Genomic DNA, 16,097 nt, shown 5'->3' on the forward strand with positions numbered 1-16,097 from the left:
AATTTAATTTGCCACTCCATCCATGAATGCCCCAAGCAGTCAGGATGCCTACACCAATAGCGATGGCACTTCTTCACATATAAAATGAACTGACACCGCAAACTTAAGACATTTGAAAGAAGAACACCTCAGCTCAGGTTGTTACCAAACGGGGCATGAAAACATATGCTTGCATAAGCTGACGCAACTGTTCCCACTGTCCAGTCACAGGTGTTGCTTTGAAAAAGGCCCGCCCATGTGGGATTTTACCCAAGATTCAAACAGGGGAGCACTTATGTCATACCCATAAATACAGGTATGAATAATAACACACAAGTGACACACAAATGGGACGACTCACCTGCTACCATGAGTGTAAAGGTAAAACCTTTCTTCACTGTCTTTCTGTGCACTTGGTTGGGCAGCGTGGCGAAGCCCACATATTCCTTGTCCTGATCCTGCAGAAGACACAAACAAACCATGTATGTGTACATACTGTTTACAAGACCCAGTCACACGCACACACACAACAGACGGAGACACACATACATGCATAACAAACACACACACACACATTAGACATGCATGTGCAGAGAACAAACACACAGAGATAAGCACAGAAAAGCACACCTCTGGAGAGTCATAGGGGTCAAAACGTCCCCATGGGCTGCGAGGTCGCGAGGCGGGGCTGAGCGGAGAGTCCAGAGACCCCTGAGAGACCAGCTGCCTCCTCAGCTGCAGGGGCTGAAACTCGGCGTCCGGTCCCATGCGACTCGGTCTGTGAGGGACCACCGGAGAGCCGGCCGGGCTCCAGGGGGCATGGCGGGCCGGAGGGGGCGTCCCGGGAAGGCTGGGGAGTCTCCCGGTGCTTCCCATCCCGGTTCCATCGGGCTCACGGTTGATGACTGGCGCCTGATCGGCGCCCGGTGTCTGTTGCTGTTCACCAGGGTGAGGAGGAGGCAGATCCCTCATGGCGTACGGCAGTTCTGTGTCCTCCTGGTCCTCGATGGACAGACTGGACAGCTGGGACAGGAGGCAGAGCTGGGTTTATATGGAGGGTCAGAAGAGTCAAAACTAAAATGGAATCACTTTCAATCAAAGTTAAAATGCAATTAATCATCAGCTTTATTATGTACTGCTCTGCTTGGAATAATAATGCCACAATAAAATGTATAAGTGAGAATTAAATTATAAATAGCATTCTGAAATTCAAGAGAAATGGAAAAATTGAAACTGCAATTTGAAAATGAAGTTAAATCTAACACTTAAAATGTAAACATCGAACATTTAAAATCCAAACAGTAAAGACAAAAAGATGATAAATAGAAATCTAAACAAAGTGTCAAATCCAAGGTGAGGTGTTGGTGAGCTGAAGAAATGCCAAAGCCTGCAATCGCAGCACACGATGCATGAGACCATGTGATATGGAGGGCAGAGAGTCTCCAGGTATCCATTCAAAACAAAGACTGTACCTTACATTTTAAGCTTAACATTTTATTACTAATCTTAGCTTGTCACTATTTTTTTGGTGAAAAGTGAGCAAATTAGACAGCTACACTTAATATGCCTTTAGTAACCAATGTCTGAGCCTTTTCCTATACTTAGTTACTTAATATAGCCACCATAAATAACTGTTCCATGTTGTTTTCTAGATGGTAGTACTTCTTAAGAACGTCCTAAAATGTCTTCTTAGCATCTATCTTCAGAGCAGTTTGGTGAATCCGGGCCCTGAAGTCCACCTGTAGTCCGGCAGTGAACGCGGTCTGAACCATGCTCTCTAAGTACATGGCATGATGAGTGTGTGCTTCCTGTTGTAGTGACCGACTGCACCCTTTCTTCAGTAATGAGCCCTAACCTGTGATCCCATTATACCATTAGAGAGGCCCTCATCCATCTGTCTGGACAGGTTGGCAGAGCATGGACGGGGAGGCAGGGTGGGGATACTGACAACAGACTGGAGGTTAGGTCTGTGTGGGGCTTCAGGCTGCTAGACTGAACTGCTATTTTGTTTTTCTCATTTTTGATGAGTATCTTTCATTGTGGATCTAATGTACATGTAGCTAGTAGATGAAACTATCCATCAGTGCTATGAGAGTAACCACTCAGTCTCTCTTCTTCACTCTCTCTCTCACTCTGACACCCCAATCACCTCACAGGTAACTTACTTACTGAGTCACTCTACACAGCATGACCAAGCCTTACAGCAGAGATAATGGAGCCCAGGCTATTGGTCTGATCAAGGTTTGTCTGCCATAGCTCCAGCTGTCAGCTCTCATTACCCACAAACCTTTGCAACAGGCTTAACCCAGCTTCTAATACTCTGACTCTAACAGGGTGGGGGGTTGAAGATTTAACTCAACACACACACACACACACACACACACACACACACACACACACACACACACACACAGAGTAACAAACTATAAACACTATCAATACAGACTATTCAACAAACTTTCTCTAAGCCAAATGTCCTACCTCCTTTTCTGAACAATTTGCCAGCACTTGAAGAGAGAGAACAGAACAGACAGATGTAGACATTAGTGGTGGAGCTGATGATAAACAATTAAACACACATAAAGCTTGGGAATAAAAACTGGGTCATAAGAGATTATCATATTTATTAAGGGCAAATGAACAGAATATAGAACATAAGAATATTAGATTAGGCTATAATAAAATATATATATATAATACAAACTATAAGAATCCTTTAATACATTTTAGAAGGATACCATCCGAATATCACAGCAAAACTTTAGAAAATATAATGCATAAATCTTTATAGTAATACCATACAGTCGCTCACTATAAACTCATTATTAAGTACCACACATTATAAATCCCTGATGGAATATTATAGGAATAGTATAGTGCTTTTTCGTTTGGGTGAGTGGTAATTCATTTGGTCGACTGAAAAAACAAACTGTGCGGCAGCACTTGTGTTTATCTTCAGTAAAGCACACTGATGTAGTAGGAGTGTATAAATGTGGTTTCTGTATCAGACCTACCTTTTTTGCCGCTGCGGAACCTGACAGGGGACGACATGTGTTCCATGATGCGCCGTCAGATGACGGTGAGGGAGTCCTGTCTGTCTGCCTGTCTGTCTGTCTGTCCAAATAACTAGCCTAAAATCACAAGAACAAAACGGATAAACTGGTATTTAAGGGATGGCAAGACTTCAAACTACCAAAAACATAATGAGGCATGTAGTTGGCTATGTGTGTATGCATAAGACTGAGCTCCGGATAACGGGGAGCTCGCCGCTCTGACGTCGTTCGGGTCATTTAAGTGGAGGACAGCGGAGCGGAGGCAGTCAGGTGTTTTCATTTTCACAACAGATCAATGGACAGAAACACTCCAGCAATTTAAGCACAAACAAACAAACAAACAAATAATCAAATTGCCCTTCTGGAATTAATAAGGTTGTATTGTATTGTATTGTGTTGTATTGTGTTGTACTGTAACAAAGAGACAACCAAATTCGCGACTTATTCTTATTTGCCTAATATTATTATAAAATATACTAACCTACTACGACTATCACTAACACGACTGCTGATAGGCCTACTGCTGTTACTACTACGATTATTACTGATAATATCAGTTTTTTCTATCTAATGGAATGACTGATTATTTCTTAATGGAGTCCCTGAAATAAACTAAAATAAGGCAAAATGCCGAAAATGTTCAAATCTTTATTTTGTTATAATTTGGCCATATGTTTATTTTAGTCCAAATTAATAGTTCTTTTGTAACGTTACACATTAAAGCAATGTGTATTTTACATAGCGCATTGACGTCAGTTTCAATGACAACATAGCCTCTCATATTATTATTATATAATTCAGTTAAAAGGCAGGGAAATAGAGCCAGGTCAGTGAATCATAAACAGACACCAACATACAAGTTACTAAGCACAACTAAGAACTTTGAAATTGAAATCTGAAAATTGAGAGAGAGAGAGAGAGAGAGAGAGAGAGAGAGAGAGGAGAGAGAGAGAGAGAGAGAGAGAGAGAGAGAGAGAGAGAGAGAGAGAGAGAGATGTACATTTCATTAAATTTGATTACAGCAACACTGCACATTATTGTGAATATGTAATGTTTAGTACAAACGCATGGGGGCACCATCTAATCACAAAAAGGTTCTATACTTTGATACTCTGATAGATTTGCATTGTATCCTTGTAACATTAATTGTAGGATTACTATAACCTAGTTATTTTTCATGGAGGTGAAAGTGAGTGAAAGAAAAGTGAAGAGATTATATATATATATATATATATATATATATATATATATATATTTTTTTTTTTATTTATTTATTTTTTTTTTTTTTTTTTTTTTTTACCTGTGAGGTGTTCAATTGTAGAGTTGGAAGGAAAACAGTCTGGTCACCACCCAATTTGCACGTCCAAGACACATTTCGGTACATGTTACCATTTGTGAATTTTAAAAGGTGAGTTCCCAAATGCAACAGACTTGAATTTTTGCATATTTCAGAAACTGATGTTAGCTAGCTAGCTAGCTAATCAAACTTCAGAAGCACCAACACTCATTTTGCATTTTGGGCGACTGTGTCTTCATGGAGAGGAAACAGTAACGTTACATCTTTGTAGCGTTTTAAGAAAATATCCAGTGTGGCTATTGGCTGATAAATGGCCGTTGGTACCTTGCCTGCAAATCCTACAGCTATCTGTGACATTGTGAAGGTAAAGTTACAGGACAGCTAGATAACGATAGCTAGCTAACCGAAAGTGTTTACGTTCACTATCATCCATTTGCAGAGACTGGAAGAAAAATAATTACAAGGTAAGGTAAACGTGATGCTATTCAACTTAAAAAAATAATAAAAAAAGACAAATGGAGCATAATTTATGAGAAACTTTTGGCCAACTAACGCTAGGTAGCTTACATCGAGCGTTAGCTAACGTTAACTAATACACAGACATGACTTTCGGGGTGCCTGAGCAGTGTAATGTGTAATGTATTCAATGTAGTAATCTATAAATGTATAATGTATTCAGTGAATGAAATGTACTCAAAATGCCAAGAATGTGCGGTCACATCAGAGCTGACAAATTGTTTGCTATTTCTACAAGTTAACAAGTACTGTTAACGTTATGGAAAAGGCACCTCAAGAAAGGACCAACTTGATTTGATTTAACGTTACCCCAAACCTTTATAATTCACAAACTACTCAAAATTACTTATATGTAGCTTAAGTGACTCTTTTCATGTCGACCACAACAGTTTGGACAAAGTTTTTAGTTCAAACAAGAATACTTCTTAATAGAAGTGCAGTTTAGATTAAAATGGGAGAGGATTTTGCTTATACACCGACTCACTCAACGGTAAATAGTAATAAATGAAATGGTGCATGTTTGTATTTTTGTTTATTCAATAACAATTTTAGTAGCCTAACTCAAACATCCAAACATTCACACATTTCAGTGTGTTGGACATGGTCTAAAATTTTGTTACATCAAATACATAAGGCATTCTGATAAATAATTGACCCATGCCTTTAGCTTAAAATACTTATAAAGTGCTAGGTGTTTCACAGCTTTTGGAGAAAGATGAAACCTGCATGCTGGTTTGTAGAGCAACATGAGACAAAACGAATATGCCAGGTGAACTAAAACAGATTGTAATCCCTTCATGTTTCCCGCCTGAAACATACTTAACCTTTATTGATTACTTATTGATCATTGTATGTCTCTACATGATTCTTGCCCATGACCCTCCACATGCAGTGACACCTAATCAGTTGTATCCCTCGTTCTTTCCCAAATGTTTGAAAAGGTGAGGCTTGGGGATGGTATAATGCAAGCTTAAGACCCCATTGAATTACTGTGGAGTGTGAACCCCTTTTTTAAGAGACACCTTGTTGGTGTCTCTTAAAAAAATGCATACAGTATTGGCAGTCAGAGAAAAGAGCTGTCCTCTGTGGTTCTGTCCCACACCACCCTGCATATTCTCCTGGGCCTGTGCCGCCGGCCTGGCACTGGACTGTGGACCTGCGGCTGCTGGGACGGCTCATGCTGGGCTTTCGGATGCTCTAAGTGGTTGTTGTGTTCATAGGTTTCAGACCCGTCTTTGTTTGAGTCTCTGCTCATAGACCTGCGATGGCTCTGACAGCAGCCGTGGCTCTCGACTTGTGTTTGGTCCTCATGCTCTCTATTCAAGCAGGAGTGGTTGTGTTCATTTCTTGTGTCTTGGTGGTCGGGCTTGTGCTGCTTGGCGTCTGAATGTCTATCAGGAGTGCTGTTCTGGTCTTGGCTCTGAGAGAGGCTTATCGTGTGATTGTTAGTAGTGTCCGAACAATGCTTGGGGTCAAGGCTGTGTCTTTGCGGTTCCGGAGAGTGGGTGGGGTCAGGAGAAAGGGTCTCGTCCTGGTTGTGAGAGGGGTGGTGTTGGTTGTGTTTGAGCCAGAAGGCCCTGCGGTGCTGCTCTACCTCAGAGAGCAGAGGCAGGCTGATGTCCAGGTGCATCAGCAGGTTTTCCAGACACTCGTCTAGCTTTGCAAAGGAAGGACTGAAAGACAGAAAGAGAGAAAGATAGGAGAGCACTGTCAGTTTCTGAAAGTGAAATCTGGAAATTTGAAAGTGTCCATCCTGTACTGTATGTACTGTAACTGGAAGGTCGCAGGTTTGATCGTGCAGCAGCTCATGCTTCTGTCAACAGCCATGAGTCCTTGAGCAAGGCATTGAGCCTCTACGTGCTCAGGATAGAAGTATCAGCTAATTGACTAGTGCTAGCGCTTTCTAGGTTGTATTAATTTTAAATAGTGGTGAACTGTGGTGGTTCTAATAAAACTTAAAGACAGTAAAGTAACTGATCATCATGAGAGAGCGCATACCCAAGCAGCTAGTGAGAGGATATTGTTTATCTTCCGTAAAACTAACTTTACCATGGCCCACTTAGCAACAGGACAGAGGTCATGCCATCAACTATGTATTTTTATTTTTTAATAAAAGCATAAGCACCATTTACATACAGCTTATAATTTGTTGTTTTACAATCATATTTAGGGCTGCAGTGGTTTGAAAAAAGTAAAATTAGGACAGTAACATTCGGTGAATTAAATTTATATCCTGTCATACCGTGTATCAGCCTCCAGGTCACAGCAGAGCGCAGCCAGCGGCAGGAAGGCGGAGGGGCATTCAGGAGGGTGGTACTGCTCCAGGAAACCAGATACATTTAGCCCGAAGTCCTGGGTCCGGGGGAGATAGTCAGGGTCTGCGCTCACTCTGCCGATTATCTTGGGAGACACAGGAACAGATGCAAACTCAACTTTTAAACTGATTAGACATTTTAATTTATGGATAGTATATATTTTTGCCCCATTCCAACATTTTAACTTGCTCACAGATTTCTCAGTCGACATACTGTGCAACACATGTTTTATGAGACAAACCATAAAGTGCTTAACTTTTTGGGGAATGTTTTGCTCCCCCTACAGGCCAAACAGAGGGTGCCAAATGACAACAGCTCTTACCTCACACATCATGATGCCAAAGGAGAAGATGTCCACCCGTTCGTCATAGCTCTTCCCTGAGAGGCACAGAGGAAAGACAGAAAAGGTAAAACACATCACTAGTGTCTGTTTGTTACTTGCCCCATGCTGAAGATGCTGTGGCCCACTTTCAGACATCACAACCTTAATTTCTGACTGAACAGCCTGGGTCATAAGTTCTGCATATTCATGTGAGATCTGCTACTAGACCGCAAGAGTTCTATTAGATGTCATTTAATGCACACCACTTCCATCTTTTTCTTTCACAGTTTTTACCACAGTGTTATCATTGCTGCACTGTTGATATCAAGAGGCAAATTTAAGTCAGTGAGGGTCAGACATTTCATTTATCTATACCTGTGCTCTCTCAAATTTGTCATGGTGTACAGTACAGCACTTGAGAAAATCATTCTCTGCAAATAAATTCTTTATTGAGCAGTAATAGTAAAACAAAGTAAAAATTGTGTTATCGTGAGAATTTAACTCTATGAATCTTCACACATTAGCTGTGAATTTTCACACAACTTCCACAATCCTCTTCTTGTAATCAGAAATATACGGCTTTATATCTTTTCCTCTAGTTTTGATATCTTTCACTGCTGACAGAGTACCATTTTTAAAGTTACAAGGCCTGTTAGGCTTACAAGAAATTCTCTTTAGTCTCTTCTAATACAGTCGTTTACAAAATTACGTCCAGGGAACTGAGGGGGTTAGAATTAGTTCAGTTTCATCATCATCAATCCCCACTGATCGGGTCCTTATGACAAAACCTTTATCATATTTGTTTCTGCGGTCTAAAGTGTCTCGATCTCGGGGTCCTTGACACAAAATGTCGGGGAACCCCCACTCCTTTTGACTGTGCGATAGCCTGGCAACTTGCCCACTCACCGTGGATCATCTCTGGGGCCATCCAGTAGGGGTTCCCCACCACGGTGTACCGCTTCCTCCGGTCAGGCCTGCGGAGCTCGGACAGTCTCCCAGGCCGCTCCAGAGAGGAGACTCTGCTCTGGCTCCTCTCCTCCATCACCAGCCTCGCCAGCCCAAAGTCTGCCACCACCACACTCTGGTTCTGAACAAGGACAGAGAGACCATATTTCCTATAAACGCTGTTGCTTCCTGTCACAAAAAGGAGATTGCTGCTTTTTATTATTTGTTGCTATGGGGGAATAAATAAAGAGCAAGAAGAAAGATTAAAGCTCATAACAGCCCTTGATATCAACAAATATGTATTCTGTCAAGATAAAGCTAATGTGAAGTTGAAACTACGCAGTTAGAATAGTGAAACTTGAATAATGTCGTAAATTACTTCAAAAGTAGAAATGGTTCCTGTTTTTTTACATGAAGCAATCCAGCAAAATCCAACCTGATGACACACAATATAAAAAGTGTAGAGACTGCCAATCTTCTCAACATTTGTCTTGTTTGTTTACAGTAATTATGGGAGCAAAATTTATGTGGTAATGATTTATCAATGTTAAAATACTACACACAGCACCTTTTAAAAGATGTTTAATGGTAGAATTGTCATTCCTGATGTGTGCGTGTGTTTCTATAGAGATGTAATCCGATGTGTACTATATAATAACATACAACATAATAATTACTTATTTACCTCTCTGACCAGGCAGTTGTGTGAGTTTAGATCTCGGTGGATAACATTCATGGAGTGCAGATATGCCTTAGAAAGAGCGGATATATATGTAAGGGAAAATTAGTACTCTGCATTGAAGTGAGGTATTTAAGAAATTTACATATTACTGTCAGAATATTGACTAGAAAGACTCACCATTCCAGCCGCTATGTCTTTGGCAAAACTCACTCTCACACTCCAGGAAAAATCATTGTCCTAGAACAAAAACATATGGACTGACATAAAAATCTGTGCACTCCTCTGATAGTACACATGGAGAAAGATAAAAACCCTTTTTACCTTACCATTTTCTTAATGGTCTCTCTGAGAGTTCCCCCCTGGACATATTCAGAGACGAAGTTTAGTCGTTTGTCCTTGTAAAAGAGTCCAATAAACTTGAGAACGTTGGGATGGTCCAGACAACGCATCACCTTCACCTACACAAAGGCAGTGAAAGTATGGTTAAGCTTTATGGTTGAAGTTAGGTTTAACACTGCTCTTAGCAAGATTTTCCTAGAAAAATACACCTTTCCCACCAGCTTAAATCACAAAGTAGGGTTGCAATAGAGAAGATCATCTCCTAAACAGCAATGAGTGAGTGCTCCATCCAGAGAAAACTTATACATAACTTCTGGGTATTGTAGTTCTAATTTTTCAAACATTTACCTTGCGCTGCCATTTGGAGCTGCCAACGAGCTGTCTATTTGCAGCATCAAACATATAATGTCTTGTGCTCTGCTGACCGCCTACCTCCTTTAAGAAAGTGTTCTGTGTCTCTTCGTCAAAACGTATCAGCTCCTTCATCACCATCACCTCCCCCGTCTCCTGATGCGTTACCTTGACAACAACAGCTCAATCACAATGCTGACATGACATCCTTATGTCATAGAAGTGGGTAAAATTGATCTTACCAAGAGTAGCATATAGTGGCAAATGGGCGTACAGACATCCGAACAGACATGATTCAGAAAGTTGTCCATAATAATGAAAGGGACTAGGTAATGGATATCAGTAGTTGCTGTACCTTGACAGCCTGTCCAAAGCAGCCCTTGCCCAGCACTTCTCCATGGATGAGGTCTGAAGGTCTGAAGATGCGGTGGGTCCTCTCTCCAGGGTCGACACGCAGAGACTCTGAGCGAACCATGTCCCTTCGTTGGGATAAAAGCGGAAGTGCTCCAGGGGAGATGGGACATTTGTCTATACTACAGCTACGCCTGAGAAAGAAAGAGGAAGAGAGTGAGACATACTGACAGAAAGATGGGAGTCAAAATAGTGGTAACTGTGATGAAGAGGGTTGGGGTTTGAAAGCATACAAACACTCTGGGAAATGGGGACTTGGGACGCAAGCGTATGACATCATCGGGGGGACAGGGGGTTCGATAAGAGGATTTGTTCGACTTGGAGATTAACAAATCCAGATAACTTGGAACCGGTTCCAAAACGGAACCAGGTAACGGAACCCAACCCTAGTGATGATGAATCAATTTGCCCACAACCACGATTCAGCACTCTTACATGATGTGTCTGGAACGCATTCCCATGGTTCCTTGGTGCTGAGGCGGTGAGAGGCTCAGCCTGATCGGTTCATCTGTCTCCTGCTCTGGACTTGGCTCCTCCTCCAGGCTCGGGAGTTTGTGGGTTGAACTGAGGTTGTCACGGACACAGGGGTCGGGGCAGTTGATGATGTCCTGGGGATCGTTGGAGCTGAGGGGGTCATCAGGAAACTGGGGGTTGTGCTCAATGGTCAGCTGCAGTGGTCTGCTTGTGTCCTGGATCACACGGTTTATCTGGAGGAAAAAAAGATGGCCTTACTTAGGATATGGTGCTGATGTCTTATGTAGTCTATTGGTCTTGTATTGGGTTGGTGTTGCCGTTCGAAAATCTTGATGTTGATGATTTTTGTCCCTTGCTGCTTGTTTTTGTGTCTTCATGCGTCTCACCTGTGTTGATCATTTTGTGATTTTAGATTTTAGTTTTGTTCATGCGTTCATGTTTTGCTGTGAAGAGTAACCACTGCTTATTGCACTAGTTAATGGGAAGGTGAGGCAAACAAATAATAAATTGTTGTGGTATTAATGTTGAACCAATGATTGAGGCCTACCTCATCCAGGGAAATGTTGCGGACCGGGATGCCATTGACCTCCAGCACTTGGTCACCGGTGTGGATGGAGGACAGCAGGTCAGGGGTGAGGAGGGCTGAGTCTAGTCTGAGTGAGAGTGAGCAGAGGGGGTGAATGAGTGGAGGAAAACAGGGGTAAAGACAGAAAACGAGAGGAGGGGGGAAATTGCCAGTGAGAAGTTCGGGGGGTTCAGTTAGAGTTCAGTACTAATGACATGCAAAATTTACACTTCACTTGTTCCCCTCTGAACCCCAGAGAACTCACTCTGTCACAGTGACAAGAGGGCCTTTCTCCTGGCTGAGGTCGGTGGCTACAGTCAGCCCTCGTCTGCCATCGGCACGGGGAGGGAGGGACACCAGCGCCACCATGTGGGGACTCTTGGTCAGCGGAGAAGCTGACCTCACAGCTGATGCTACACCCTGACAGAAACAGTGGCCACTGCATGACACAGGAGGAGATAGACAGTCAGAATCAAAAATGTAGGCTACATAGGAATAAGAAGCAGCTGTCCCATTTCTGTTTCTCCCATTTTTTAGCTTCTCCTATAGGCCTCTTTGTAATTATATTGTGACATGTTTAATTTCCCCCCCTAATCAGTTTAAAACTTACCAGTAGAGTTTGGAGCGTTCGACCAGTGTGTAGGTGTCTCCGTCTCCAATAAACATTCCACAGCTCATACAAGTGAAGCATTCAGGGTGGAACTTCTGCTCTCCAGCGACCTGTACAACACAACACAATAGAAAGGGCAAGGGAGTGATATTGGTTTTTCACCAGATGACATTTTGGACTGGTCAAGTGGAGGGGTCAGAATTTAGGGGCCAAGTGCAATTTTGAATTATGAGAGCTCTTTGTGCGCATTCCTGCATCAAGGCCATCATGTAGTGTCAGGATGTTTTTACAGTGAATATCCTCTGCTTTGGCAAAAAAACTGCATTTACTTCCATATCAGGAGGAAGCCAAGAGAAAGGAAGTCTTTGAATGTAGCAGTAGGTGGCTTAACACTTTTAGATTCAGTAATTCCTGTTGCAAAGTTTGACCTTGTAGAGTATGGCCATGCACCTGTCTTTGATTATTGCATATTTGTATGGCCACTTTTGCCAACTTGAATGAATGGTGGCTTTGAAAGATCAATATAGCAGTTTAAACTAGCCCACCAATATTAAATCAATTTATTACTGGCAAACAAGTTACTGGCAACAAGTGTTACTGAGTACAAAATGTCAGTAAGCAGGTAAACAGTAATGAGGATTATCTGCTGAACTGGTTGTTGCTCAGGATTGTACAGCTTGGTCTTGTACTGTGATGTTATGACTAATTACAATGGGTTGTTGTTCAACATCAACAAAATCAGACCAGAAGAGGAAAGTGGGACAGGAAATGGGTCTTTCTTCTCTGGTAGGCATGAAGTGACTGTGCAGTATAGTTTGTAGCCTGTACAGTAAAAAAGGAAGATTTAAAATACATGAATTACATTAATAGTGTAGGGTTTACTTTAAGTGTAAGAGTGATAGCCTATATCATACAATATGTTACAATAACGTACATATAAATATACATATAATACTATATGTATGGTGTGGTATGGCATGGTAAGCTGTGGCTTCATGGTAGCCAACTTTTCGGTTCCCCATCACATCCTTGACACCTTAGTAAGATGGTTGCTGTAATTTGGTAATTTTGTGAGGGAATTGTTCACACCCATCTCAAACTGATATGTGAAAAGCACTCTAGGATTTATGTATATCTATAGTCTTGTTGTACATATTTGTGTGATCCTTGAGACTATATAGGTTGTGTGTTGGTTTGGTTAGGGTTGTCACTTTTCCTCCCAATAATGAAACTACCATTGTGGTCTGCCATGGCATTGCAATGGCATGGTATTAATGCAGTTGTCAATAATATGAGTAACAGTGTGCAACTCTATGCTCTACTTAAATTTTACACACAGTTGTCATAGATAATCTAATGACATTAAAGAATGGTCTGCACACCAGGACTTATACCTAAAATATTTATTGCAGCAAGTTGGCTTATTGTCAAAAAGCCCATACACAAGGGGCTGTAATGAGTAGAAGACAAACATGGACTCTATTGGTGATATTTTGAATGCTGAAAAATGGCTCTGCATTGAATATTTCAGGTATAAATCAAGGAGTATAGACTATTCTTTAATTATTTTCACTGATGGATATGTTACCATGATGAGTCCTGTTGTGATAGCCTCCTTGCAGCCGTGGCAGTGTTCCCCATAACGGGCCCAGTAGTGCTTCTTACAGAAGAGCTGTCCTTCTCTCTCATAGTACCAATGAGACAGGATACAGCCACATTCACAACACCTACAGCAAAGGGATAAGGAGTGAAGAGGAGAGCAGTATGAAGAAAGGAGAGGAGATGGACGAGGGGAGAAGAGGATGGGGAAGAGATGGGAAGAGTGGGATGAAGAGAGGCAGGAGAAGATCAGGATGGTCAAAGAAGAGAGACAGAGGAATGGAGAAATTAGAGGATAAGAGAAGAAAGTAGAGTAAATACGGTATGAGACAAGAGATACTTCAGAAGTGTTGGAGCACAGTAACATGAGCCCAATCAGTGGGAACACGAGACTTGCGAGGAAAGTCGACCTGTTGGATAGTCCCACACAGGATCAGGTGGAACATTTCCAGTTCGGTTGGACCATAGATTATTTTCTTCAGTTTAGCCTTGTTTATACACACAGGATACAGTGTCACTGATACCCAACTCCCTGCCTCTTTTGACCCTTTTCACCCCGGTACCGTATAAGTTGCTTGTGTTGAATGACAACATCATGCTTTCATTAGTGGCCAAGGTAAAACAGTCCATCAAACCACCAGTGTTTTTCTAGGGCATGCCTAGAGGAAACCCAGTTATCATCATTGTTGGGATGGCGTCTAAATGATGCAATGCAGACTCTGAATTGCTGATGCATTGTAAGAAGAAAACACCCTTTCTCTTTATTTCCCATGCTGCACTCGGACAGGCGCCAAATTAATATTGCTTCTTACAAAAGGACTAGTCATGTAGAGTCACCGGTCAGTCATATGACTACATAAAAACACTATGATTTAAGCGTAATGTTTGTTTCTGATGAGCGCTCCCATTTGAAGATCTAAATAAACTGCGAGCATTATGATATTTGCCCCTTAGGTCAGACTCTTTCCTTAACTGTACTGCAGCTTGTTCACTTTCAGTCACTTCAGATCTGGAAACACAAACTCCTCAAAACTTTCAACGGCATCTTGGCTGAAGCTGAGTGTAGAATAATAGCTGTTTACAGTCAAAACCTGCTTCCTTATCTCTCCCACACTACCACCGGTGTGGGAGGCAACTTCCTGGACAGAGTAAAGCTCCATGTTTCCTCTTTCCCTGCCTGTAAATGCCATGCAGCTCATACAATGGAGAATGAAAAGTTACCTCACAACTGAGAATTAAACAGTTGGGGGGAAGGTAAAGAATCAACTTTCCTCCCATGTAAGAGACATTTTCTGACAGGAACATAGAATTGATTATGTGTTTCTTGATAACTTCATGTAATTAATTGAGTCATCTTCAACATTTATTAACCTATCAGTACAGTCCTTGTAGTTTTATGCATATAAAACAACTTAAAGTGGTAATCTGAGGTCCTTGTTTTTTTAAATGTTTTTATTTTGGCAACATCTATGGTGATAAGCGTCCATTGCTGTGGTGTTTTTGCGCTTTACTTCCCAGAGATCACCTGTCAATCAAACAGTGTTGCCAGTACTGTAAAATCTTTTTCCATGGATTTTCTGTTGATGAACTTTGAGTTTCTGTAGGCAGCGCTCTTTGCTTTTCCTGCTCATGCTAACTACCCAGTTATTCTTGTATTTATTCCAAAGAAACCGCAAATGTAAAACGCATCACTTTTCCTGTGCGTGAAAGGATTTTTCGCTCATCTGAAGCAGACATTACGCTTAAGTCATAGTGTTTTTACGTAGAAATGTTGAAAATGTAAAAGCTTTCATGCACTGGGTATAGGATCACTATTGTGTTATATCAGTTGACGATAGAGAGTAGCAAATTGGACATTCACTTATATGAAAATTTTACAGATTATTACTTTACAGAAAAGTTGACTTTAAGAAGAGACACTAATATACTTGTGGTAAAGAGCTAGTTCCATTGCAGCCGGTATTCAGTAGGAGTCATGCTTGAATATGAGCATCCAATATTTATTCAGAAGAATGTGGGGTCCTAACAGAAACTGTGCGCTAGGATATAGTGCAGCCCATCGTGTACCATGGGAAGTACCGCATCTATTAGTCGCTGAGGAAATAATAATGGAATAAAACCATCAGTCGGAGACAGCTGCAGGTTTATTTTTGACCTCCTGTCTTTGTTTTTGTGCCTCTGGCGACGGATGTGGGACCTATCAGCTTCACATCTGTGATTCCACTGAAACATCTGGACCCGAGAAAACACTGGAATCAACCCAGACATATTATCTGAGAATTTAGCCTCTCATGCTTTCTACTCTCATCCCTTTCCTCACACCTTCTTTCATTATCTACCTCAGAATAATCCCACTCACCTTGGCTTGCCCCTGCTCTTTTCTGCTACCATTAGTCATTCCCAAACTTCCTCTCTGCCCTAATCCCTGTTCCTGTGACTCTGACAGCAAAGCAGAGCTGCAGACACAATAGAGCCCGGTGTTGAAAAAAACAAAAGCATGATACGATGTCAGGACATTAACCTAGGTCAAATGTCAAGTTCTGATGACGTATTCTCCTCCCATGGCTTCCTCCCTGTTCTGTCTGTTTCGCCCTGCTGGACTTCCTTTTAAAAACATTCGTCATGGACTGTACTGTAAG

At 41.6% G+C, this 16,097-nt stretch overlaps 2 protein-coding genes across 2 annotated transcripts in view; both read right to left on the reverse strand.

Annotated features, from left to right (window-relative positions):
- The window catches only part of LOC139914535 (septin-5-like), a 7,468-nt gene extending 4,429 nt beyond the window's left edge, over positions 1–3,039 (reverse strand). The window contains exons 1-4 of the mRNA XM_071902875.2: positions 2,994–3,039; positions 2,461–2,486; positions 610–1,002; positions 341–437 (exon numbers count right to left, since the gene is read on the reverse strand). Of these exons, the coding sequence (XP_071758976.2) occupies positions 341–437; positions 610–1,002; positions 2,461–2,486; positions 2,994–3,039 (562 nt within the window). The remainder of the gene's footprint in view (positions 1–340; positions 438–609; positions 1,003–2,460; positions 2,487–2,993) is intronic.
- A 2,366-nt stretch (positions 3,040–5,405) lies between these two features.
- Positions 5,406–15,849, reverse strand: LOC139914528 (LIM domain kinase 1-like). The gene is made up of 15 exons (XM_078286717.1): positions 15,818–15,849; positions 13,448–13,586; positions 11,860–11,969; positions 11,515–11,688; positions 11,232–11,337; positions 10,646–10,917; positions 10,155–10,344; positions 9,881–9,967; positions 9,436–9,567; positions 9,287–9,346; positions 9,113–9,178; positions 8,389–8,569; positions 7,483–7,538; positions 7,088–7,245; positions 5,406–6,518 (listed from the first exon to the last, which is right to left on the reverse strand). The coding sequence occupies exons 1-15, from the start codon at positions 15,847–15,849 to the stop codon at positions 5,909–5,911; spliced, it is 2,373 nt and encodes a 790-aa protein (XP_078142843.1). The 3' UTR covers positions 5,406–5,908.
- Positions 15,850–16,097: the final 248 nt, after the last annotated feature.

Source organism: Centroberyx gerrardi, chromosome 11, assembly GCF_048128805.1.
Source record: "Centroberyx gerrardi isolate f3 chromosome 11, fCenGer3.hap1.cur.20231027, whole genome shotgun sequence".
NCBI lineage: Eukaryota > Metazoa > Chordata > Actinopteri > Beryciformes > Berycidae > Centroberyx > Centroberyx gerrardi.